Source organism: Oreochromis aureus, linkage group 7 (assembly GCF_013358895.1).
Source record: "Oreochromis aureus strain Israel breed Guangdong linkage group 7, ZZ_aureus, whole genome shotgun sequence".
Classification (NCBI taxonomy): domain Eukaryota; kingdom Metazoa; phylum Chordata; class Actinopteri; order Cichliformes; family Cichlidae; genus Oreochromis; species Oreochromis aureus.
In genome coordinates this window covers 61135814-61162636 of record NC_052948.1, presented here as the reverse complement: position 1 = coordinate 61162636, position 26823 = coordinate 61135814, and the positions used below count along the sequence as shown (strand labels likewise).

The 26823-nt window shown below is 41.6% G+C and overlaps 2 protein-coding genes across 4 annotated transcripts; one reads left to right on the top strand and one right to left on the bottom strand.

Annotated features, from left to right (window-relative positions):
• Nucleotides 1–359: 359 nt before the first annotated feature.
• Nucleotides 360–8676, top strand: adat1 (adenosine deaminase tRNA specific 1). Of its 3 annotated transcripts, none has more exons than XM_039614220.1 (9): nucleotides 360–394; nucleotides 1353–1421; nucleotides 1505–1559; nucleotides 1647–1777; nucleotides 3966–4557; nucleotides 5745–5890; nucleotides 6469–6568; nucleotides 6686–6772; nucleotides 8376–8676. In XM_039614220.1, exons 2-9 carry the CDS (start codon nucleotides 1358–1360, stop codon nucleotides 8506–8508), a joined length of 1308 nt encoding a protein of 435 aa, XP_039470154.1. In that variant the 5' UTR covers nucleotides 360–394; nucleotides 1353–1357; the 3' UTR covers nucleotides 8509–8676. The 3 variants fall into 3 exon arrangements, 2 of the variants coding, with proteins under 2 accessions (XP_039470154.1, XP_031598304.1); XR_005613564.1 differs by lacking the exon at nucleotides 360–394 and adding an exon at nucleotides 830–1114 and having other exon boundaries at nucleotides 6469–6605; nucleotides 8376–8428; XM_031742444.2 differs by lacking the exon at nucleotides 360–394 and adding an exon at nucleotides 830–1114.
• Nucleotides 8677–10856: 2180 nt separating this feature from the next.
• Nucleotides 10857–21432, bottom strand: LOC116322525 (gamma-aminobutyric acid receptor-associated protein-like 2). Its single transcript, XM_031742612.2, has 4 exons — nucleotides 21218–21432; nucleotides 20004–20059; nucleotides 18824–18996; nucleotides 10857–13735 (listed from the first exon to the last, which is right to left on the bottom strand). The coding sequence occupies exons 1-4, from the start codon at nucleotides 21249–21251 to the stop codon at nucleotides 13621–13623; spliced, it is 378 nt and encodes a 125-aa protein (XP_031598472.1). The 5' UTR covers nucleotides 21252–21432; the 3' UTR covers nucleotides 10857–13620.
• Nucleotides 21433–26823: the final 5391 nt, after the last annotated feature.

The following is a 26823-nucleotide window of genomic DNA, read 5'->3' as shown; positions in this document are numbered from 1 at the left end:
GACTTAATTAATAACAAAGAAGTGCAGGAAGAATTGATTGTGCAAGAGTTTTCACATTTTCATGGTAATGCTTAGAAACGAGTATATCACAGGGACAGCTCAGGTCGGTCGGTTTGGGGCGAGGGCAGAGAGGAAAGGATGAGGTGGTTTGGTGATGTGCAGAAGAGTGCTGGTGGATGTATTGAAATAGAGTGCTGAAGATATGACTTTTATTGTGAAAGTACCTCTTCCCAGTGTTGCCAACTCCTCAGTAAGGAAAATCGCTATTGGTTGTCCTAAAAGTCGCTAGAAGTCGCTAAATGACGTCATCACCTAATTTGCATAATTGGTCATGCTAATATAATTGTAACCTATGTTGTTGGAGAGAGAAATAACATCGTGGAAGAGACATAAAGTGAGTAAAAACGTCCTAAATGCATTTAGAGTTTATTTAGAACTACAAATTAAATTTCTTTTAGCAATTATTGTTTTTTTCAATGTCACAATTCCAACCCTGCTCCTTTACCCGGGCTTGGACCGGCAAAAGTGATCCGAAATAGGCACTCTGGTGGAGTTACTTTGTGTGTGTGTGTTTATAAGTAGTTTTAAACCTTGTGATCCACAAAACAGCATAAGAGTAAAAGAAGAACTGACTGTGTTACAGCACCCGCTGCTTGTTGAGAGTAAAAGCGATGCGCGCTTTCACGTCTTTTTTTAGCGACTTTTTTAAGAAAAAAAGTCGCTAGGGGGTCTGAAAACTCGCTAAATATAGCGACAAAGTCGCTAAGTTGGCAACACTGCCTCTTCCCTTGGCTGGGCCCGGAAGTAATTTCTTCTCCTTCTCGTTCGCCGGAAGTGCACAGGAGTTGGTCGTAGTTCTAAATAAAAATGCTACCTTTGTAGTGTTCGGGTGACACCGGGACATTAACGGTGAATGTATTCATATCTGAAATGCCTACTAGTGCTCACACCCGCCTTCCCGGTCGCTTTAATGTGGTGAGCGCGGATGAAGTCGCCAAGTTGTGCTACGAGCGTTTCAGTCAGCTTCCCCGCAGAGGGAAGCCTGAGCCGGGCAGAGAGTGGACCCTGCTGGCCGCTGTGCTCCAGATCACCCGCGGAGCTGACTCTCACTCAGGTTGTTCAGCAGGATGGACCAGTCCATTGTTCTAAAACCCCAGTTTCATTTATATTTTTTCCCATTTCTACCAAACTTCACTGCTAAAAAGACATTTAAAGTTTTCTGAAGATGGAGAAGAAGGCTTTAAATTGTTCTAAATTATGTCTATAAAGTATATTTCAGCGGACCTATAGACACTGATATGAAAATGCGTAAACCAGTGAGGTATAGTGATGTGATATTTTTTCCATCACAGTTGCCATGGAGGTTGTTTCCCTGGGAACTGGGACCAAATGTATTGGACAGACCGCCATGAGTCCCACAGGTGTGTGCGGATGGAAGTTTTGTGTCTCAGATGCTGAAGGTGTGGATTGTGCAAACCAAATTTTGTTTTCCTTTTTAATTCAGGTGATGTACTTAACGACAGCCATGCAGAGGTCATTGCCAGGAGGGGATGTATCAGGTGTGTGTATGCACCCATCTGTGTCACTGCAGGCTGTTTGACTGTGCTGATTGCTTTATGTGTGTGTATGTGTGTTTTTATTTGTAGGTACCTGATCCAGGAGCTGCACGGGGCTGTGAGCGGTCGGGGCAGCTCTGTGTTTTGTGCAGCAGATGAGCGAGGAAAGTGGAAGCTTCGGCCTGGAGTGTCCTTTCTCCTGTTTACCAGTCACACTCCCTGTGAGTGTCAGCACACAGGACAGCGACAATAACGAGTACAGTTGCACACAACAGATGGAAATAAAGCCGTGTAAACCAGATCTATCAAGGCTATTGCTTACACAGAGATGGCTGGGTTATCAGCTGTAGTTAATGTGAGTTAATGTGAGGTAGTTTGGTAACTTACCCAGTTTAGATTTATTCTGTTTTTTGATTATATACCCATTCTAGCAGAGTGTAACAGAGGTCTTTAAGAATGATAACTTGTAATAATCCCCACTTGTACAGAGACGCAAACAAATAGCCTTAAAAGTCTTTCAGCTCTTGAGCTTTGATGCAAAATCGATGTGGCAGCAGTTAAATATTCACCACTGATAACATTTAATGTCCACTTATTAACCAGTAAACCTAAATCTAGTCAGCAGCGCTATTGTTGGCCGATAAATAATAAAGATGCATTTCTGATAAGGATTGTTAATGTTTAACTCTCCAACCTCTTTACGGTAAAATTATAATTGAGGACTTGACATAATTATTCTTGTTTGTGAAGGAAGTCAGTCCAGCCTTTTCATGCAGAGAACAGTGGTCATTTGTGATCAATCACATTGCGCTATAACAGAGACCGGCACAGTTCGGTGGGAACAAAGAGAAAAAGTAATTCCATCTCAAATCATCGTCGCTCACCTGCGTAGTCATCTCTGATTTACACAAAACTTTTATGGTCCAAAGTTTTGACATGTGTAATGATTGCTGTGAAATTTCAGCTTCTTGTATCAAAAACTTTACAATATACATATAGTTTTAAAAATGACAGAAAAAAATGTTAATGAGTTGTTGTTGATGTTATTTTTACGTAAAAGTTCAAAAGTTCACTGACCTCTCTCGCCATAAAAATGAGTCAAGATCTGTAATTTGCGATAGTGCATGAAAAATATGTGAGTATAGGAAGGTAAAATGTGAAAGAAAAAATTCAAGCAGTCTTGTAAAGTCCAATATGCACACAAATATCGAGAATGCAGACATTGGTTAGTCGTATTTTCTGGTTATAACTGAGAAAATTGTTTAGTTAAATATGTTTTTGTGTTTAGAATAGAATAGAATGCCTTTATTGTGACTATACTGTTGTACAATGAGATACAGAGCATCTCCAACTCAGTGCAAACATGTGGGGGTGGGGGTGCACACTTCTGCAGCACTATTTACATATGAACAGTATTAACAGAAAAAAAGTATAAAAGTGTACAAATATACAATCCGGTGTAAGAAGACAAAAGTAAATATGTAAATAAATAGTTTCCATATACAGTTCGGTTTATTGCACATAGAATCTAGTATTGCACAGTGGTTTATAGAGGGAAATGGGAAAAATGGGGGGGTGGGACTGTGTTATCGGTGCATGTGTGAGTTCAGGGTGGTTATGGCTTAAGGGAAGAAACTGTTTTTGAGTCTGTGGTGCTTTGTGCTGATGCACCTGTAGCACTTCCCTGAGGGAAGCAGGCTGAACAGGTTAAAACCAGGGTGGGAGCTGTCCTTGATAATGTTTGCTGCTCTGCTGAGGCAGCGGGAGGAATAAATGTCCATCAGGGAGGGGAGAGGGCAGCCGATGATCTTTTGTGCTGTCTTGACTACACTCTGAAGCCTCACTCTATCCGCCTTAATGCAGCTGCCGTACCATTATGTGATGCAGTAGGTTAGCAGGCTCTCAATGGACGAGCGGTAGAAGGTCAGCAGCAGGTTGGAGTTCAGCTTGTACAGCCGCTGATGGGCCTTCTTTTTATGTAACAGTGAGTTGATGATGGTCTGAAGTCTCTACTCTTTATGATGGAGATCAGTGGTTACTGATGCCAAGTTATCTGTGATTTAATTTTATTTATAATTTTGTGATGCATGGTTCATTTCAATTGATGCTTTGAGTCTGTGTAGCCTTAGTCGACTCCTGATGCTAACACCAGCTCAAGACATTGGTTGGCTTTTGTGATGTCCTTAAGCTTGAGCTGAATGTTATCTAGATGTATTTGTTGATTTATCTGTTACTACTTAAACTGTAATATTTGTTATTAGCTGTGAGGTGTCTGCAGGCGTTTTCCATTTTTTTTGTCTTTCAGAGTATATTTATTCTACCTTTAACCATACCTTTATCTAAACTGTGTATCGTGGCTTTTATCATGCAGAAGTGTGCCCTCATGCCATTTGTTTGTCCGATCTGAAGGTGGCGACGCCTCCATCATCCCCATGACTGACAGCCAGCCTCAGCCCTGCCCTCCTGTCACATCGGTAAAGGGCCATGAACAGACTGATGGAGGAGGAGACCTGAAAAGGAAAGCAGAGGAATCCGGCGAGGTGCAAAACTCTAAGCAGCCTCGTCTGGAGGAGACAGCAGAGATGAAGGAGGAGGACAGAGGAGACACAGAACAGTGTGGATCACTAAACTTTAACAAAACATCGGAAACACCCTCACAAACCAGCAGCTCTGCAGACTTGGCTCAAACTGATGGTGCTGGGCTGCATCATCAGGTCTCAGACATTCACAGAACAGGGGCCAAGTGTGTACTGGGTGGCCCAGCTGACCCTCTGCAGCCTGGGGTGCGGTATCACAGTCCGGGCGTGCTCCGGGTGAAGCCCGGCAGAGGAGAGCCAACTCTCTCCCTCTCCTGCAGCGACAAGATGGCCCGCTGGGGGGTGCTGGGCTTCCAGGGTGCACTGCTGTCCCATTACCTACAGGAGGCTCTGTACTTCAGCACCGTGGTGGTGGGGAAGTGTCCATATGACCAAGAAGTCATGCAGAGAGCTTTGGTCACAAGGTAATGCTGAACCGGCTGCTTATTTCATATATGGCTGTGGCTCAGGGGATTGGGAAGCTCATCTGTAACCGGAAGGTTGCCGGTTCGATCCCCTGCTCTCTCTGTCCTGGTCATTGTGTCCTTGGGCAAGACACTTTACCTTACTGCCTACTGGTGTTGGCCAGAGGGGCCGATGGCGCGACATGGCAGCCTCGCTTCTGTCAGTCTGCCCCAGGGCTGCTGTGGCTACAACTGTAGCTTGCCTCCACCAGTGTGTGAATGTGAGAGTGAATTTAATTGTAAAGCGCTTTGGGTGCCTAGAAAAGCGCTATATAAATGCAATCCATTATATCCTTAAATTTTTTTATTAGTGAACAGTCAGTTGTGCATAACAAATACTAGAGATAACAATAACCTTAAAAATGAACAGATCCTTGGGGTTTAGTTTTCCAAGCTACTGCATTTAAACCAGTCAGTTACCAAGTGTACAGATTTAGAGGAGAGCTGCTGGTAACGGGTGTGGCTGAAGAGGAAGCGGGCTTAGCCACCCTGGCAAGCACGCCTTCAGGATTGGCATCCGGACAGCTGAGTAGCAGTTTGAGCTGGGTGTCTCCTCCCTGGCTCCATCTAAGCTGTGTTTGCCTAGTGGGTAATACTCATGGGATTCAGAGATTAGGACTTTTAAACATAGCTGGTCCCAGACCTTCCTGTATTTGGGATTCCTGGTCAAAAATTCCCATAAACACACTCCTACATATCATCATATGCACGTGAAAGCAGACGAGCAAATACTTAAGACAGCTTAGTGTTCTTGCTGTAGTATTTGTTGGATAGGCAACAACTGGTGCTGGTTTAAAAAAAACAAACAAACAAACAAACCACATCCTTGGGCCATATAATCTGCCTTCTGACAGCCTAACATCTGTAAACGGGCCAAGTGGTTACATCAAGGTAGCTGTCAGTTTGTGTGATTATCACTTAATCACACAGACAATGAACTCTTTCACCCATGAAGATATGTATTTTGATACCTCATGCATCAATAAAGAACTGCTTTGATATCACTTGAATCATGTGGGAATTTTCTGCATTCTAGCTGCTAAATTCTGTGGAATTTAGTGGAATACCTGCAGCACTGCAGGTGTTAGTCAGTGAATAGTCTTCAGCAAATCCGACCACACTCAATTAAATGTAGTCCTTGCTGTCAGGTGCGCCTGTGTATCGGACCTCCCTGCCGGTTTCTCCGTACGTCCACCCGAGCTGCTCCAGGCCACGTTGGAGTTTCCTTTCAGCCAGGCTCAAACAGAGCTCCAGCACCAGGCCGGCCAGGGCCGCATCTCCCCCTGCGGGGCAGGTAGGACTGTCCACATGAAGTTAAAATAATTGTGAATGAGCAGAAATGTTTTGAATGAATACTCATTTCCTGTCTGTTTGCAGCTTTCATATTCAGAGCTTTCAGAAAGATTTTGCATTAAATTATTTATAGGTGCCAAAAAACTAGATGTCAACACCTGACATCGATCATCCACTATACCTAATATTGTCGTCTCAAAGAAGCCACACCCACCTGCAGCTCAGACCTTCTGTTTGTGAGGATCACCCAGTCAGGAAATTTGGCTTAAAGACAGGGGGAAGGGACCAAAAACGGCTTGCTTTAGAGGAGGAACTGAGCATGAGATAAGAAAGGATTTCAAATCAAGAGTATCTGCTAGACTCAGGCTGTCTGCAGGCCTCTCTCAGTTTAGGTTGTTTGCAGCTGTCGCTTTCTGTTAACGGTATCAGTTTTTCTAATGATAGTCCCTTATTGGTTTTATTGTCTTTTATGTTCTTTTTATGGTTTCAATTAATGTTTTATTGTGTTTAAACCGCTCCAGCCCTGAGCTGCAGTTATTAGAATCTCTGTGTGTCAGAGGTTTGCTGCCTGTGTTTCAGCCATCAGCTGGTGTAACATAACAGAGCAGCCACTAGATGTCACCGCTAACGGCTACAAACACGGAGTCACCAAGAAGGCCCTGGGAACAGCAAAAGCCAGGTAGAACCAATCCAGTGTCGTCATACACGAGTGCCATGTGAGTTTTCACTGTTTGCTGTATTCTAACAGCTCTTTTTGACCTTTCTGAAACATCCCGGCGTGCTTCTCTGATTTCAGGTCTCTTCTGTGCAAATTGGAGCTTTTTCATTCCTTCTTGTCTTTGGTGTCGGCCACCGATCCCTCGGCTCTCCCCAACTCTCTCAGGTAAGAAACAATTGGCTCTTTCAGAAACTCACTGCAGTTTTTGAAAACGCTCCAACGAGAGCTGCAATATTCGAAGAACAGTGCAGCTTCTCTCAGTTTGTGCAACTCTCATTCACATGAAACTACGTGCACCAGTCAAAAAGGAAATGTTCACATCACACTCATTACTGGAAATCATGTTATGCAATCGAACTGCTAAGCTCATATTAAACAGGTGGGGTTGGTTTGAATTCCTCAGTCTTAGTTTTCCAGCCTGCTGTGGGTTATAAAATGTTGCATGTGCACTTTTTCAGACTTGTGTGCTATGCTGCTGCTGATTGGCTTCATGTTTACTGATCGCTTTATGAAGTTATCAGGTGATTTTTTTTTTTTATTTTTTTTTTTGTATTAAGCTTTCGTATTGAGGCTTCATCAAGCATTGACCTTTAGCTTACACCGGAGCAAGTTTGGAATCGAGTCTGAATTGACTGAGCTCCGAATTAGCACCTCCTCCAAGTCTGAGGCCATGTGGATCTCAGGTTAGGTGGAGAAGTTGGATGGGGTGCTGTGTTTTGTTCCTTACCTCACCTTTGATCATGATTTCGGGGTAGCAGCTGAACTTCTGAAGGTTTCGGTGCTCTTTTAGAGATGGGCTGAGGATGTGGTGTCCAGCTGCGAGGAGATCACGGGTGCCGACCCAGGACATGCTGGAGGTATTATTTCTCTCAGCTGGTTTGGAAACGCCTTTGTTCTGCTCTCATTTTGTTGCTTGTTAAACTATAAATAAAACCACCACCGTGGTTGAATCATGCCAGGCTGTTAGCAAATAAAGGAATGTCCAAGGCTGCTGCTGTTTCTTGTTGCACTCGACGGGAATCTGGAAGGTTTGTTTATGTGAAAATTGGTCCTCGCAGTTGAATCCCTGGCTGTGTACTTACATTAAGTCTGTCACATGGTCACTTTGTTTGCATCGTCCTTGTTTTTGGGGATCCCGTAGTGTGCTGTGATACATTAATTGGGAAGCCTGGGTTCAGGATGACAGTAGGTCTCCTGAAAATGAATCTGAGTAAAGGAAACTCTGATGACTAACAATGGAGGACAAAGGTCCTTGTGTTTGTCAGAAAACGTGATACGGCCCACACACAACAGACGTATTGTAAACACTCACACTCAGCTCAGCACAATGACAGGACTTAATGACAATGGTATGTCTGAGGAAGAGAAACAGCAGACGAAGGAGGAAGTTGCAGCTGAAGGAAATCAATCGTTAATCTGCCTTTTGAGCGTCAGTCCTGGTCACTTTATCTACAAGATGTTCTTCTTTACTACAGTGGTTCAAGTAACCACGGTGACCAGCAGATATTTGAACAATCTGTTTCTACTATCTAACACACAGTTATCCACTTTCTCCCTTTGAATGATGTATCTTGAATTACAGAACTTAAGCTTCGGCTCATTTTACCTGCTAACAGGTTGTAGCAGCAATCCCGCACAAAATGAGTTTCAGACAATGTTTTTTTTAAATTTGTACTTCTGTAGTGGTTTAAAAGTAACTTAGAGTAAGAAGACAAAGCTTTTGCTTCTTGTTTTACATCGAGGATTTTCTTTTCTTACATGTGTCTAGGAAAGCAGAGCTGCAAACCTACTGGGACTACAAGCAGGCCTCCCAGTCGTACCAGCAGGCCTGGCAGCAGTTGCGCAGTCAGGCATTCCCTCTGTGGCCGCGCAGTGACAGAAACCTCCTCCTCTTCCACTGAAAACTCCCTCTTGACAGGCTCGATGACAAAGCGGCATTGTTGTAGGAGAAACTGAGAGGTCAAAGGTCGCCCAAGGTTTGAATTTGTGAAACTCAGTTTTCAAACACGCTGCCGAGAACAAAGGATCGCAGCACCCTTTTAATAAAAGGACAAGCTTGGCTTCTTTAATTTGTGCTGTCTTTTTCCTCTCTTCCTGTGTGTGTGTTGGCTCAGCTGGTCTGCAGCGCAGGTTTGCCTCAGCAGGACGCTCTGCGCTGTCACGCTGTTTGAAACTGTTGGTGATGCTGCACACACGATAGCTTATTTTCACAGTGCATGTTGTGGCTCCAGCTGCCTGGTGTTCTTAAAAATGCACAGCCATTCATACCTGCACAGGAAAACACAGCCTCCAGTCTCACTCCTAGTTTGAATGCATCCTGCATTAAAAACATGAAGATGCCCCAAAAGTCCCAGACTATGTCAAAATTTGGAATCAAAGGAATTGTTTTAGTTGGTTTATCAGGTTGAACTGGCAAAATCTGGGAAAAGCTTTCTAATTTCATCATAAGGAGACGACCAGCAGTTACTTTCTGGCTGTGGTTTGAACCCTGCAAAATTGTTTTCGCACCAGTTTGTTAACTTGGCCTGTCTAAGACACATTATTGTAAAGACAAATTTAAAGCTGCACATTTCTGCATGAACAGTTAGGTCGTTCATTCAGGACCACGGTGCAGGGACAGAGGATCAGTTCAGTTGGTGATGTGGCTCAGCTGATTCCTGCTATTTCCTCTCTGCTAATGACAAACAGCACATGGTGGCTTATGTCCAGGATGCCTTCAATTTTCTTATTCTCATTCCTCAGCGACTTTGAGCTGTTTTCCTCACCTCCATTGTAGAGATGTAGAGAACCGGGCTGCAGACATCTGCTTACATCAGGGCAAAAAGTGCAAGCTCGCCTGTAGCTCAGGGAAAAAATAACCACAGGTCGTGGCAGATGGCCGCTTATCCCCGCACCTGGTTTCTTCCTGGTTAAAGGGAGTTTTTCCTTCCCACTGTCACCAAATGCTCATAGAAAGCTGTAGATTCTTGTTGTTTTCTCTGTATTATTGTAGGATCTTTACCTTACAATATAAAGCACCTCATTGTGTTTTGTGTGCTATATTAATAAAATTGAATTATATTCTATATATTATTTTAAATATATGGATAGTTGCATGAATAAACCTGAAGTTAATGCAGTTGGATTTTTTTTCCCTTGGCATGAGGGGATTCATTGTAGTTCTTTTCTATTTAAGAGAAAGCTGATGTTTCCAGAACTGCACAATTCAATAATCAGATGAATAAAAGCGCTACACGCCAAGGGAAAACAATACCAATTATACTTTAGATTCAAGAGAATCTTTAACAGCTTCATAATTTTAGTCTGTGAACGTTGGACTAATACAGAAAAAACAGAGTTTTGTATTTGAATGATTGATTTAGCCCAGGAGGTCTGATTAAACAGACCTTACAGGAAAACTGAACCAGGGGCAAACACTCGCTTCTTTAGACACACCTTGACCCCTTTTGCCTTCAGAGGTGCCTTAATTCTGTGTGGCATTAATTCGACAAGGTGCTGGAAACATTTCCTGAAGAAAACCAGCCACAGTTACTTAAATCACCCATTCTGATGCTCTGTTTGAACTTCAACAGGTCATCTTGACCCTAACTACACAGTTTCTGCTATGAGAGTGGCTGATTAAGCCAGTAAATGTATTTTGCAGTATTTAGACTTTAAAGGGTCCGTGGCCATGGCCGACTTTGATATCACCGAACCTGAAGAACATATGAATATCAGCCACAGGTAATGTGGCACACAGTATTTGCCAAATATTAGGATAATTTATTTATAAACTCTGACTCAGTAGCTTAATGATCACTGTTGTGTATCTATGTGAATCTATTTCACTGTGACGTTTCCCAGTCTGAGCTTTGACTTCCAGAGATGCTCCAAAGGATTTCTAGAGAATAACTCGTGTCATCAGCAAAGACTACAGATTTATTAGAAAAGCCAGGGGGTCACAAAATGTCCAATCTGGCCAAAAGAATAATGAAAAAAAAAAAGGATACAGGGATTTTACCCATTGTTAAACTTCCTCCAGGACATTGTGGGAAGATGAGGGAAGTAAATGTGGCGGTGTCCCTTTAAAAACAAAGAAGTGAGCTTGAACTCCACTGTAAAGACGTCAACGCGATCAGAGCCATTCTGCATTTAATTGTGCGAATCTTCCTCGGACCACCTTACATGATCATGTAGTGTTTATGTGTATGATACATGAAAAATAGGGACACAGCTGTTAAACTCTGAAAGTCAAAGACCACACAGTAAATTTTATATTAGCTTTTATTGGTCAGGTCTTCCAGCTACCTTCCCTTTATCAGATATCTAAAATTGCTTTATGTCTTTAACATGTTTTATATTCATACAGCACTGATGAAATAAGAATTACCACTGCATATTACACAACATCAGACAGTGTTTACGATCCTGAACCAGCTTTGTGGAGCGCAGACATGAAAACTGCAACGAGGTCAAATGATGGGTGGAAATCAGCACCAGAAACTACAGCTGCAACTAAAAGTTCAGCCACAGATAGTTTATCCAGAGACGTTCTGCAGTGGACGGACAGGCGTAACTTTCAGGTGTGCAAAATGAAGCCAGTGCGAGTCTTAAACCTGCCAGCAGGAGGCATCTCCTCCGGCCATAAATCTGTGTGTATGAGGTCTATAGAAACATTGGTCTTTGAATTTGTTAAACTTTTTAAATACAAGTTTATTGTCTCAGTTACAAGCTTGAAGACATATTGAATGCAACATGAGAGCTGAGAGCTCAAAAGGCTGTGAATGCTTTGCAGCCAAAGACCCAAACAACACTTTACTTGAAGTTAATGACAAAGCACGGCGCATTATTTCTAAACGCATGTTTCGCTCCAGCCATGTTTGCAAGCCTAAATACAGCTAAAAATAGATGAGACCTCCGTGTTTTTTAACCCGATGGTTCTCCCGTTGTTTTAAAAATCATATTTAAATCTCATTACACATTCAGAAAAGATTCTGATGAAATGCAAATTTTTTAATCACTTTATGCTGATTTTTTCTGTTACATTTTTCAGTTTTGTAATGCTGTTTTTTTTTTTTTTTTTTAATCTCTGCCTCTACAAATATAGTTTTACTTAATTACTTTTATTTAAGTAAAGACCTGAATACATCCTCCAGCCCTGGTTTTAAGTGTGTTTTGTGAGTAGCCAAGAAGTTCCGTTTAAATGAAGATCTCATCCTTTCGGCTCTTTACTGTCCATTTTTGGAGCTCCCTAAAGTGAAATGGTGGAATGCACTGAGCAGTAAATCCCAGTTATCACAGCTCATTAATAACACAAAAGACACAGCAGGACTCGCGCAAAACAATTTAATTGCAGGTCTGTGAAACTTCAATTCCCAGTCACATTTTATGAGGAACGAGTTTTCCCAGAAATAAAAATCGCAAATAAATAGCGAGCTCTTTATTATTCTGGTTAATGAGCCCATAATTAAATGTTAAACAGGATTTAAACATCAACTTTCATACGAGTTTAATACAGTTCAAATAGCTTTACTTTTTAATTAAATGTGACACAAGGACTCGACTGCACCCCAAGACACAGGTAGCAAAAATAAAACACTGAATGCTAAAATTTTAAATATTGGATTAGAAAAAGAAAAAAGAGATAAGTTCACCCACAGCTGTGAACTGCAGTCGCCTCCCTGCCGCTCGTGGTTGCGCACGCTGGCTGAGACGGTAACGCGACACTCCTGTCATCCATGTTGCACGGTGACTTACAGACCAGCATATATGCAAATCTGAGTGAGTAATGACAACAAAGTTGGCAGGAACATGAAACTCCCAGTGCTAAATAAACACTGCATAGCTGAGTTGCTCACACTGCAAGAGCGGTTTGACTTGTACCATTACATCATTTATAATTAGCTAAACTCATTCACAGGTTATTATGAATCAGGGGGAATCAGAAGACTGTTGGAGTATTTTATAATGCTGTGAGTGTAATATTCATAGAATAACTCCGCCTGAACATTTCAGAACTTAATGGGTTCGAACAGAAATGTTAAATTTTTAAAAGTTCAGTGAATAAATAATAATAAATAACGATTTCTGTCTCTAAAATCAGGAACTATTCGTTAAGGTTTTATTAATTATAAAGTTGTTTTGTCATTAATTGTATTTTGTTTATATGTTAAATGTTTTTTTTTTTTTGACGGTATTTTAAAACTTCAAGTAAAGTGTTGGATTTTTTGAAGCAGTTCAATGAATTCATGTTTATCCAGCACAACATCCTGTGCAGAGAAACTAACCGTGGGGCTGGGGCGGACTCGGTAACATCCCGAGGAGTGGCGCCGGCTAACAGCCATTTTCAACATTCAGCTGCCGTCATTCACGTGCTTATGATCAGCCTTCAAGCCTATCTTTCTACAGAGTATCTTTTGACTTGTGGTGAACATTTCATACATGATATGATGAGCAATACAAAGAATGCGGGTAAATATTCTAGTCACAGGATTACTGCGTCTCTTTCTCACTTCCGCTGAACATAAATATCTGTGACAACAGATAAAATGGAGCTTGATTGGGTCACATAATGATTGGTTTGTGCATATGTGTGTCTGTGTGTGTTTTTTTATTAACAGTGCCAGGACGATGAATGGTATCTGAAGAGGCTATAATGTACATGACTGTTATTCAGATTCACGGCAGTGTTAAAGATAATTCTCTCAATAACTGGCCTTGAAAACGGAGATCATGACAAAGTTAAGCATTTTTTTAACATCATCCAAGCCTCTGGGGAAAAAAAGGTTTGTTTATTGTAGCATACTCGCATCATAAATTTGCAGTTTTAAGTATCAAAAACTGATCAGAAATGAGAGTGCCAAATGTGTAGGTGCGTTACCTGTATAACACATGTAAAGGCCAATTTCTGAAGCACTATGCACCAGTATATGTTAAGCCCTAATGTGTCGGTGTTTGGGTTTTTGTGTGTGTGTGTGTGTGTGTGTGTGTGCGCACGCACGCGTGTGAGAGAGAAACTAGTAATCAGTTATGCATTAACCCTGTGCTGTATAAAAGGCCTGGTAACCAAAGGTGTTTTCTCCGCTGTAGGCCACGTACAGAAAGCCGTCCTCGTCCTTCTCCTTGTCGTACAGCTGGCCCATCGTCAGACTGAAACACAGTAAAAACCAAACTCGTTAGATGATGCACAAAACAGTCATTCATATCCACAGGCTTTACCTAAAGACAGATTTGACATCGTAGCATTACTGCGCTGAGTGTTTTCGCCACCTTCATCTTGTTGTTTTGAGAGGTCATGAGTGTGAGCTTCTGACTGACATGTTGGAAGACGGCTATCGGATATCCCGGTTTCTGACCCTAATCATGACCATAATTTACAAAATTAACTTCATGCTTTACTCAGTATCACTTCAAACTACTTCGAGTTAGCCCATTAAGTAATCGGAAAGTGACGTCGCAGAGCAAAGAACCTGCTGGCAATTAAAACAAACGCATATCAAATGTTCTTGTGGAACAGATTCACTTTCAGGCTGACACCATATAAAAAAGGCCTGGGCAACAAACACATTACACCTACAGAAGCTGCTCGGCCATGGAAACCCCTATCCTGAAGCTCCTGGTGCACAGTTAATGCGCTGATGCCACAGGACTGAAATTCAATGAGACTGAAAACCGGATTCAGAAGCTGAGCCTAAGTTGTGGCCCAATACTAGCCCAATATGTACATCCTTTATATACAGTGCACAGATATATCAAAATCCTTCTGGAAGCAACTCTCACCACTCTATAGTGACTTTGGTAATTCGACCCAGTAGTTATTTGGGCAGGTCCACCCTTTGAATGGAGGAACAGATATAAAAGTAATTTGAAACTGTAATCTAAGCACCAGGATTTAACTGCATGTACTGAGGTTTTGTAGATACAAGTTAATATGTGATGTTAACTTGTCTGTGGTTTTGGGCGTGTGACAATCATCCTAGCAAATGTTCATGGGTTCATGCGGGAGATCTGTGGATAGACCCACTGCCCACCCAAAAGGGCAAACTTGCTATGGGCTGGCCTAGTTTAACCCTCAAGGCCCAGATTGTTGTTTTCTGTGGGCAACCAATAATGGGTTTGCATGCAGAAAACCTGCACTTTTCACACTGTTCAGAGTTAAACTGCAAAAGCAGAACTGCAGACCGTTTGCCTTCAAAGTAAAAGTTAGCTGCAGCGTTTGCTTTAAAGGTGGGAACCACGTCGATTTTACAACTACTTAGCTAGTAATTACAGAGACTTACCTGGGACAGCTGCCAACCAGTCTGGGGTTACACATTTCCCTAGCAACCAGGGGTTATGTCACGTCAAATATGACAAAGACTTGAGCAATGTTAAGCTCTACTGTGTCTAAATGTGTCTAAATTTCATTAGACTCACTGTCAAATCTGATAAAAACTACAGGCCGTCTGTATAATACCTTCAATGGGAACGTGAGGTTGAGGAGGTCAGATGCATGTTTTTGCAACATGAATATAAACAGTCCTCACAACAGCTGATTTACGTGTGGAATAAATTCCTCATAAAAAAAATTATTCTAAAATCCCTCGCAGCTGATGAGCTGCAAAACAGGAAATCATATATTTGTTAGGGGTCAGCACTGAAATAGATCCACTTCAGTGACTGTACATTAAACTCCAGGAGCATTTCACACCATCACTGGCCCAGAATGCACTGAATTCTTTAATAAATGTTTCTGATTTACTGGTTGTAAAATCAGGTCCTGGTGCAGCTCCGCAGCCTCACATCAGCACTCACTGTGACACAAATCTGACTACCCAACAACAACACGCTGTTGTAGGCGGTTCACAAAGAAAACAAGAGCACTTGGTATGAAATATGTCCCTTTGAGGCAGAATGAAGCAAGACCATCTACACTTTCTTACTTTTGGTGTTTTGTATTTAATACATTGTTTTTTTTATTTGCAAATGTTTGAGTTTTAAAAGTAAAAAAAGCTGCTATTGGTTCTTTCTTCTGGTTCCATTTATCAAGTTTTACTTTATCAAAAATAAAACTTGATCAAAGCTGCAGACTAGGAGCTGTGCTGCTGAAACATCTTTGGCATCCTCTTGCTAAACAATTCTAAACTACTTGGAGCAACCACATCAGTAGAGACGATGCCAAAAAAAGTTGTACCAGAACCATTTTCTTTTGCGGAACTGGTTCTAGATTTGGCTCCAGCATTATTGCTTTGTTAGTGAAGAAGTGGTGTATGTGCTGTGGCTAGACTTTAATAAGGAGAGCAGTATCAGCATGCTACAAAGAACTCAGAAGCAGATTCCTTAGATAAACCGGCTTCTCTGATCCCATCCTGTCACCTCCAACCAGTCAGAGCAGATGGCTGCAGCTACTTTAGCCTGTGTCTGATGGACATTTCTTCCTGTTAGAAGGGAGTTTGTCCTCCCCACTGTTGTCAAGTGATTCCTGATAAGGGGCCATGTGATTGCTGGGGTTTCTTTCTAATAATGGAGGGTCTTACCCTCACAGTATGAAGCACAATGAAGTGACTTTTGATAGAAACTGGTGCTATATAAGTAAAACTGGATTAAACTGAATAAACTACGAATAGATGAGAGACTTTCACGCTGCCTTCTGAAAGAAGGTACAGGAGCATAAAGAGCATAAAACAGCTTCTTCCCATAGACCAGGGGTCTGCGACCTTTAACACCCAAAGAGCCATTTGGACCCAGTTTCCACGGAAAAGAAAACACTGGGAGCCGCAAATACTTTTTGACATCTAAAATGAAGATAGCACGGTTATTGTTTTTTACCTTTATGCTTTGTATAAACAACTAAAGTGTGTTGCTTATGAAATCCATGAAGTGCTACAGAGAAGATTACATTTTATTTATGTAATGAACACATTTTAAAATTATTTATATAGCAAACGAAAACTGTAGTGAGCTGTCATCCTCTGGGATTTCGCAGCCTGTAGTGGAGCCTTGACCTTTCAAAAATAATTGAAAAAAGCACTATGCTGCTAAAAATGAAAAATAAATATTTGCAAAATATCTGCATAAATATTTATTTTATGTGGTTAATGTGTGTGGCAGGGCGTGGTCTGCAGTGCCGCTGCAGGGGAGGCGGACCCACCTGAGTGGCATCTGCAATCAAGCCTCACCGGCTTAAAGTCGGTGTTCTCTCTGCTGTTGTGTTGGTGTGTGTCAGGCTGTGAGCTGATAAGCTACACCCGGCTGTGTGGGTACAGCAACCATGTTTGAAAAGTGGTCAATAAAGAGATGCTGAAAAGCATGTTCATGCAAACATCGTCGGGTCTGCCGTGGTATGTTTACAATGGGACTTCTGCTCCTGAGCCTCTGCGCACAGCATCTGCAAATCGGGGCTGTACGAAGTCAGTTTCATCTTTCCGCAGGACTGTGCACTGTCGTCTGTGAGCGGTGTTTGTTTTTACTGTAGTTCATGGTGGAGAATAGCTGCTCACATACGTATTGAGATCCGAAGATCTATATTTGGCCTACCTGAAGTTGAAAGTCTCGATAAATGCACGGCATTTCGGCGGGTATGGTTTATGCGAGTGTGACGCTTATTTTGAGCGATGAAAAATAACAGCATATAATTTTGTTATATTTCAAGATCACAATACTCTTTCAATTTAGAACTAAAATTTTAAAAAAGAACACAAATAAAATAAAATTCTGTTAAATACTTATAATCTTTTTCCCAAACCACATGAAGCCGCAGTATAAGGACTAAAGAGCCGCATGCGGCTCCGGAGTCGCAGGTTGCCGACCCCTGCCACATCCAAAAAACTGCTGGTCCCTGTGCAATATCTACCTTAAGTGCAAAGTACAATAGTAAAAATAATATATGGTGGAGAGTGGGGTGTCATGATTTATAAGATGAATCATCATGAACATATTTCAATGACCACTAACAATTATGGTGACCAATAACACTTCCATGTTAAGTTGTGCTAATGAACTGACGTGAATTATTTAACATTAGCTTCACCACTACGTGAGCTACCTGGATATTCTTTGCCTCTCTGAAAGGACTGTGACAGTGAGCTCTGTCTCTGTCTGGGTCTATTTGAGGAATTTACATACACATTACCTCCTCTCTTCATTTCTTGCGCTTTTTCATGGTCTTTCATGTCTCTGTACATGTTGATGGGGTAGCCACAGAAGATAATTTTCTTCCAATACATACAGTATCACTGTTTTTAGTATTTACAGCTGTTCAGTGCTGGTAAGTCATGTGACCCAAGGGCAACTAAACACAAGACAGCAAAGTGTCCAAAGAGGAGCAGTGTTTACACAGACATGTCTACGTTCTGGTGAATGGGAGCAAGGCACGGAGAAACAAAGTACCAATGCTATCGCGCTAGTATCGCTCCAATACCAATACCAGTGCTGGTATCGATACTATCGATATTTGGATCAATCCACCCCCTACACCCCCACCCCTGCTATTTTTAGCTACCTCTATTATGTCCATCTATTCCACTGCTTACCCATACCATTGATAAAGCTGCTAACATTAGGATTAACCCCTATGTACTTAGTGTTTTTAATTATGATATTACTCTTTTATTCTTGTTCATGTTTGTCTGTATACACCAAGTTGAGCTGTGCTTCCAATTTCTTTGTTTACTTATGCTTATAACAACCATGAAGCTTATGTCATCTTAAAACTGGTGAAAGCTTTGATCGAGGTGAAAGTGTAGCTTCAGCCTCAAATGGAGTTGGATAAGAAATACTTCTACACCCTGTTGATCCAGGGTAAAATGTGGCTGACAGATTTTAAACATATTTATTTTTATATATTTATTGCAGAAATTTTGCTGTAACTATGTAATGAATTCTGATGAGACCACTAAACTCAAATCAGTTCATTCTTGATTCCCAGGAGACATCTGAGTGAGGAGAACAGATGCTAAAAAAATCAACGAAACTCACATTTCTTTCTTAAGCTACAACTACAAGGTACAATTCATGCAATTCAAAGTAAATATTAACAATATACAGCATAAATATTCATTTCAAAGGTATTGTTTAACTCAAAAGTTCAAATCATCTAACCAATTTGCATTTAATAAAATTATTGAGAAGAATGTGTTGGCACAAGGTTTTTTGTAGTCCATTCTGAAAGAACAAGTACAATAAAAATAAATACCCTGTTCTGTGGTCTCTGTGGTGCACACTCATGAGTTTGCCCTTTAAATTTACTGACATGCTCACCTGGACTGGGGGACCGTTTTGTCGACGAAGAGGAAGATGGCTTTCTCTGAAGGCAGCTGGATGCGTTTCCTGATGATCCACATGAACTGGGCCACTGTGATATCAGAGGGCACCAGGTACTTCCTCTTATCTATGTCCACTATCTGAGAGCCAGAAACCTTCTCCACTATCACCTGGGGTGCACACATTAACAGACAAATGCATTCTTACACACTGTGGTCATGCTGTGTGTGGGCCGCAAATCTCCCAATACTGTAGCAAACACCTGCACTCCCTATCTGAAAGCTCCTGGCTGACCATTAAGCTTAGCCTTACATTAATGTCTGTGAGTGAAATTGTAAGAACATATGTCACCAGTAAGCCCTCAGCAGCAAGGTACTGGTGAGGTTTTAAGGTGTGTCACAATCCATGGCTGATTCTTCTATACATGTATGTTTTTATTGCATTCGCAATTTTCACTGGCTGAATGCAACACCAAACCATAACAGAGCCATAACTGTGGCCCATCCCAGCTGCCACAGTGCGAGAGGTAGACTGTGCCCAGGCTGTCGCTGCGTCTGTGATGCACAACATCATTAAAGGATTCAGACAAAGGAGGGAAAATCCCGCTGCACAAGGGACAAGGCTGAAAACTAATTTTAAATTTTTATCTCTGGGGTCCTCGTGTTCTACTGCATTAGAGACAGACGTGACTCTCTATAGTAATCACTTCATGGACTTAGGAATACATTAGTAAACCATGGTCAATGGAAAAAAATAGAAAAACTGAACAGACCTAGGCACTCTGCTGGGGCCTAACTTAATTAAGACAGACTGAGGTGAAATGGAAAGTTGTCCTGTGGTCATTTTCTGGCTGGATAGGCAGAAGAAAATGGATGGATCCTGTGGTCTGGCCAATCAGAATCACAAATTCTTTATGGAAACCATGAATGTTGCATCCTCCAGGCTAAAGATGGGCCATCCTGCTTGCTGCAGTTCTGCTTATTTAAACAATGTCAGAGGACTGTACATTTACCCGATCCTGATGTGAATTTAGCGGGTTTTGGGTGCAGAATATGATTTGGATATTTATATTTAATAACCTAAAGTAGTTCAAATTTGAGATCAGAGTAAAGCTGCTAATTTTCACTCCCCCTCGCATAACTGCCATTCACTCTAACTGCCCTCCCCCACAACTCACCGGTACTCTGTCAGGATATTTGTTGCGTATTTTGGCTGACTCCACACATCGGTGCTCTGAAGGAGAGACAGGAAACAAACAGGAAATCAGAGATTAAAGGGCTGAGCGAGGCCTCTTGGGATTCCTCTGGCCTTTCAAGCCAAGCCTAGTCAGATATATCGGCTCAAATGCACATTCAAGCACAGCATTAAGGCTGGCTGCAGCTTACGCAGACAGAGCGGCAGATGCTTTCTAACATCAACTCACAGTGTGATCATGTGTGTTAAAGTGGACACTTAAAGGCATTACTGTCACAGATCAGTAGTAAGCCACATCAGCAGCTTTTATTAAGTGATTATTATATCAGGAGGAGGAAAGAGCATCTATTGCAGCATAGACTGCATGCAGCAGGGAAAAAAATGAACAGAGGTCAGAGAGGATGAGGTGATGGGTGAGAAGATGTGGTGGCTTCATTTAGGTGCACACTTTCATTAGCCCAGTTAAGAGGCCTACTTTTGAAAGTGTTTCTTTAAAAAGGAACCTCGAGGATATCTGAAGAAAGTATGAAGACAGAGGCTGAGGAGCAAAGCCGTTTCAGCTATCTAAATTTGGAGAGAACTTTACACCAAACTCAGTTCCAAATTCTGGCACATTATTAATAAACATAATAACACTTACACTGTTTGTGTTAGGTGTTACCAGCTCTGAATCACTGAGGAAGCCCTCTTCAGTACCCATTTAAGTTATGAGGCCTAGTTAAATTACCCTGGAAGGGGTTACCCAGCAGAAAAAGTTGTAGCCCTACTGCATACAGCCGAATTTGCCACAACAATCCCTGACAGCCCTTAATCATGTTAGTACCACAGGGTTTCAAAGAGGGATTACATAAAGGCAAAGCAACATTAAATTGTGGGGATTTTAAATTCATTTTGGTTAAGAAGTAACATGCATGCAACGGGAAAACACATTTCAGGGTAGGACTGATTTGATGCATCAGGGGTGTTGAAAGGTGAGCCCGATTTTGACAGCGGTCATCACACTTGCAAGAATAATGTTAGCATTAGTTGCTAGCCATGCAGCATCAGCCATCATGGATTTATATGCTGAGGCAAGCAATACATTTCTACACCTATATGGGATGAGATGGCAACAATGGATGCGGAGAGAAAGACACAGAACGGAGGGTGCGTGACATGACAAGATCTCTCGTTTCATAACAATCCAAACCCCTTTACCGAGGGAATGGTCCTCTTTAAACATCCATTTCATCTTTGCTGGATCCCCGCACTGAGGCGTGACGGCAGGGTCGAAAGGCGGGCTTCTGAATCTGCGGATAATGTCCAAAAATCCAGACAAAAGCGGTCAAAACAAAACGTCAACAACCCCGCTGAGCCAGGAGCTTTCAGCTGTCCGTCTATCAGGGAGGTGACGTCACTGTCTGACACAGGGGAGGTGCTGGTGGTGGTGGTGCTGCCTTCAAGTGCTCCCGGTCCAGCTACGAACGGCAGGAAAGCTTCTAATGCAGGGGTGTCAAACAAAAGGTCCGGGGCCGGGCAAAGAGTGTAATCAGGCATATTAGGGGGCTTTGGAAAATGTGAAAAATGACAAATTTCGGACTTTTAGCTGTATTTTCATGCGTTTTACAGCTTTTCCCACCTCATAGCTATTCATAACAAAGTAATTAAGTAACAAATAAGCAATTAAATGATGCTCTACTAGAGCAATTTATTGATTTACAATAAGTCCACAGACAAAAAAAGAATTTAACAGCCAAAACATTCTGTTTTATAATTACAGAACAGTCTAGACCAGGGGTAGGCAAACTTTCTGTTGACGAGTGCATCTAAAATTTCCTCAGAAGTCAATGTGCCATATGACTTGCATTAGCAATAAATTTAATAACGCTCTATATTAACAGTTACCAGTGTTGGGACTAACGCGTTATTAAGTAACGCGTTACAGTAACTACGTTATTATTGTGGTAACGAGCACGGTAACTAGTTATTATGCCAAAACCAGGAACGCGTTACTCGTTACTGGGATTTAGATAGGCTCGTTACTCGTTACTTCGTGTGGTGGATATCGCGGAGCTTCCACAGATTCAATAACAAGTGGTGGAAGCCAGCAGGTGGATGAAGGAAAAGGGAGGCAAGAGGAGAGACCCAAAGCGGCCGCCGGTCCGCGTGTCAGGTGAACTGAACTTCAGGTAAGAAGTTATGACCTGCAGTCTATCGGAGTCAGATATAAACCAAGTTTAGGTGGAGTTTATTTTCGGTATGCTGACATTTTCGTACTGCGTGCTAGCTAGCATGACGGAGTTTCTATACAGCTGTGTGGGTGCTATGTTACTGATGTTGAACTTTATTTTGTTCATACGGTTAATTATTAGAGTTGCCAACCGTCCCGTAAAAAACAAATCGCCTCGTATTCAGAGAAAATATTACGCGTTTCGTACTGAGGTGAAAAGGAACACAGTTTGTCCCGGACTTCAGCTACAATGAAAAGACACAAAGCTGAAGCTGCACAGCTGCCTCTTCTTCTCTCATTCTCTCCTCTCCCCGCTTTATACTTCAATCACGAAACTGATCAATGATCAGCTGATCGGCTTTTCTCTCTTGTTTATTTATCGCCCACTTTGCGCCAGAAAGAGGAAACCAGCGGATGTCGCGTTAAACAACAGCAGCACGTTTAAGCTTGATCAGCTGTTGTTAGAATTTATTTAATATTAATTTCTAGTATCAGCTGATGTTTGCTGGAGCCACAGCTGTAAAGCTGCTGGTCATGATATCGGTTTGGTTATCTGGTGAGAGGGAAACATGAAGATGAAACCAGGAGATGTCCTTACTGAATCATCAGAGCTGAACAGGTGATGGAGAAACAGGTTTACCTTTTAGGTGACATGAATGAGTTGAAGGAAGTTATGAACTGTTTCTGAGAGACAAATAACACCAGCATCCTTTTCTACGTAGCTGACAGCTGGTAACTGTGGAGGGGCGGGTCTAGCAAAGTGTTGCCAGGGGCCAGGTAGGGCATTAACAGGAAAAGGGGGCACAAGGAAATACTTTTCTTTATTATTCTCATTTAAAATGTCTCGCTTTTAAAAAAAATAATTATCTGAGTCTTACAACAAACAATTGATAGATTGATACATATATACCATCAGAACAGTGTACATCACTGTCACAACAGTGTTTATTTTCATTCAAAGGCTTTATGATTTTTCCTATAATGGTGGGCCGGTCTCTAGTCAAAATGCCTGGGACGATTTTTTTGTCCCAGTCCAGGTCTGTATGCAGCTCATCTGCAGTCTGGTGTTACCTACATCTTCCTATTCAGAAGGCAGAATTTCCAAGTTCTGAGTACAATCAAAAGCACCACGACTGCAGTTTTTGTGTTGGATGTAAAAAGCAGGCTAGAATCATGGCGGCGGTCAACGACGGTCCAGGCGTGGGATTTCTCTGGTGGAAATGTGCACATTATTTTTTCCTTTCTATTGGTAGGTGGCACAGTGCACTTGTGGCAAGTAAGCAAGCTAGAAGACTGAAGCAACACATTAACAAGAGAATTCTGAGTAAAACCAAAGTTACTTTCCCTAGTAACTAGTTACTTTGAAAGTAACGAGTAACTTGAAGTAACTGAGTTACTTTTTTAGAGAAGTAACTAGTAATGTAACTAAGTTACTAATTTAAAGTAACTTACCCAACACTGACAGTTACACACTATATAGAACAACTTTATAGAATTATATCTGTTCGCAGATGTTGGCAGCTATCAGCTATTTTGAAACCAAAAAAAGACTCTTTTTATCCATAACAAGAACTCCATAAGAGTAAATGAACTGTACAACAGAAAACGCAAATGCTATTTATGGTCTCCTCACAACAATGATAAGAAAAATGAACTGGGCCAATATGGCATGTTTGTTAATACAGGGATACACATGTTAATGTGATCTCTGGTCTCCCACTCAGAGACACAGGTCTCCGAGTGTCCAGCATTCAGACGGCTACCCGAGGACACTCTTCATGTGAGAGAAAATCTGCTCACACAGATATGTAGAGCCAAATACTGTCAATAAGGCCTCTGCAATGTTCTCAAGACAGTTAAACTTGTCAGGTAGTGATGTCCAGCAGGTGAAAATGCAAGCTCCATGAACACACACAGCTGTGGATTCCAGCTGTGTCTGTATTTCTGCAAACTTTGACCCCACAGAGTCGAGGTTTTTATTTCAATCAGCTGCATTTTGATGTCGCATTACCTGGCATTAACTCAGCCAGTTAATGTGAGACAAATCCAGCTGCTCATTAAAGCTTTCTGGTTTGATCAGAAAAAAAAACATTGGTCCATACACCTGAAAGTCCCAAAAACGCATTGTGAATTCTGTCTCGAGTCTACGGATGTATCTGTGTATTTCCGCTGTGCTGATGCTGCACTGAGCGGGCAGCTCCTGAAGCATTTGAAGTGTCGGAATGTGGAAATTTCAACATCGCTTGAAAAAACTGCCAGCTAGCAACGTCCCTCTCACCGGTAGGCTAAGTTATTTTTAGCCAATTACAAGTTGAATCTGGTAGTTGGGGTTGTTAGCTAAGATACCATCATTAAGAAGCGGCACAATTAATGTGTCTATGCGAGCTAATTTGTGATGTGCGCCACTGGCCCGGCCATTTATTTTTTTAATGCACCTTCTCAGATTAATTCACTGCGTGTCGTGCCCAGGGCTGGACTGGGACAAAAAATCGGCCCGGGCATTTTGACTAGAGACCGGCCCACCAGGTATTATAGGAAAAGCCATAAAGCCTTTGAATGAAAACAAACGCTTTTGTGACAGTGATGTACAGTCTTGTTGGTATATGTATGATTTCTATACATTCTATACATCTGATAAAAACTTTGGTTGTAAGATTCAGATAATTATTTATTAAAAGCGAGACATTTTAAATGTGAATAAGAAAGAAAAGTATTTCTTTGTGCCCCCCTTTCCCTGTTAATGCCCTACCTGGCCCCCCTGCCAAAGCTTTGCTAGACCCGCCCCTGCACAGTTACCAGCTGTCAGCTACTTAGAAAAGGATCCTGGTGTTATTTGTCTCTCAGAAACAGTTCATAACTTCCCTTCAACTCATTCATGTCACCTAAAAGGTAAACCTGTTTCTCCATCACCTGTTCAGCTCTGATGATTCAGTAAGGACATCTCCTGGTTTCATCTTCATGTTTCCCTCTCACCACATATCCAAACCGATATCATGACCAGCAGCTTTTACAGCTGTGGCTCCAGCAAACATCAGCTGATACTAGAAATTAATATTAAATAAATTCGAACAACAGCTGATCAAGCTTAAACGTACCGCTGTTGTTTAGCGCGAAATCCGCTGGTTTCCTCTTTCTGGCGCAAAGTGGGCGATAAACAAACAAGAGAGAAAAGCCGATCAGCTGATCATTGATCAGTTTCATGATTGAAGTAGCAACAGGAGAGAGAGGGGAGAGAATGAGAGAAGAAGAGGCAGCTGACAGCGTAAAGACAGAAACACTCCGGCTTTGTGTCTTTTTCATCCTAGCTGAAGTCCGGGACAAACTGTGTTCCTTTTCAGCTGAATACGAGACGATTCCGTTTTTTAGGGGAAAGTTGGCAACTCTACTAACCTTATGAATAAAATAAAGTTCACTATCAGTAACATCATAGCACACACCCAGCTGTATAGAAAATCCGTCATGCTAGCTAGTACGCAGTACGAGTTATTGTAACTGACTGTAAAAAGTCAGCACAACGAAAATAAACTCCACCTAAACTTGTTTTATATCTGACCCAGATAGACTGCAGGTCATAACTTCTTACCTGAAGTTAAGTTCACCTGACACTCGGTCTCTCCTCCTCCTGCCTCCCCTTTCCCTCATCCACCCGCTGGCCTCTGTGGAAGCTCCGCCATAGCCACCACCAAACAACTGACTTATTTTTATACATCGGCCAGCATCTGGCCAATCCACCACCTTTCATTGTTTCATTGTACAAGAAAAAAAAAAAAAAATCATCGGCCCGGGCAAATGCCCGATATACCTGATGGCCAGTCCAGCTATGGTCGTGCCAACAGTCAACCCTTCGCGCCCAGGGTTGCTGACCCCTGGTCTAGACAGTGAGATAGCAAAATTGTTTCTGTAATTTTACACATTAATTTTTTACAATTTAAGCCCAGAGTCATTAAGACTGGTGTTACTTTTTCACTAACTACATTAGAAAAACGTTATCATGTAACTATTTGGGCTATAAATGTGCAGTTAAACCTCTGGTCAATGACAATAAGCAGAGTTTCACTTGTCTGGCCCACCTATCTGTATGTGGGCCACAATGTAAAATTTGAGTTTGACATCCGTGTTAATGCATAATGAACCCATCCAACCATCCATAAATAAAAATAAAATAAATAATAATAATAGTAACAAACACAAAATTATTTTTAATTTTGATTAATTTTCTATTGAGTATATTTATAATTATTTACATATCTTGTAGCAACTAATGTCTTGTTTTAAGATGAGAACTACCACACAAAATTTCGTTATGTGACTGCATAGTGAAAAATAAAGAATATCTGGATTGGCATGCAAAACAGTCTTAAAGGGATGCAAAATGAACAGAAAGTAATAAAAATAAATAAATAACAACAGACATGTTCGCAGACATGTATTTGCGTCTGTTTTCAGTTCGCAACTTAAAACAGACGCAAAAGTGGCCTGAAACAGATGCAAATTGACCAGATGCAAAACGACCGAGACGCAAAGAGACCCAAAACAACGTGAAAGAAAAACTAAAAGATAATCAGAGACCCAAAGTATCCTCAAATTACAAGAA

What these genes read in the sequence shown, in the direction of transcription:
- LOC116322525 (XM_031742612.2), bottom strand. Translation starts at nt 21,251, where the DNA reads ATGAAATGGATGTTTAAAGAGGACCATTCCCTCG. An exon ending in AATATCCTGACAGAGTACCG is followed by an intron (nt 18,997 to 20,003) that starts GTGAGTTGTGGG and finishes TGTGCACCCCAG; the next exon opens with GTGATAGTGGAGAAGGTTTC. An exon ending in AAAACGGTCCCCCAGTCCAG is followed by an intron (nt 13,736 to 18,823) that starts GTGAGCATGTCA and finishes ACTGTGTTTCAG; the next exon opens with TCTGACGATGGGCCAGCTGT.
- adat1 (XM_031742444.2), top strand. Translation starts at nt 931, where the DNA reads ATGCCTACTAGTGCTCACACCCGCCTTCCCGGTCGCTTTAATGTGGTG. An exon ending in CGGAGCTGACTCTCACTCAG is followed by an intron (nt 1,115 to 1,352) that starts GTTGTTCAGCAG and finishes TTTCCATCACAG; the next exon opens with TTGCCATGGAGGTTGTTTCC. An exon ending in GCCAGGAGGGGATGTATCAG is followed by an intron (nt 1,560 to 1,646) that starts GTGTGTGTATGC and finishes TTTTATTTGTAG; the next exon opens with GTACCTGATCCAGGAGCTGC.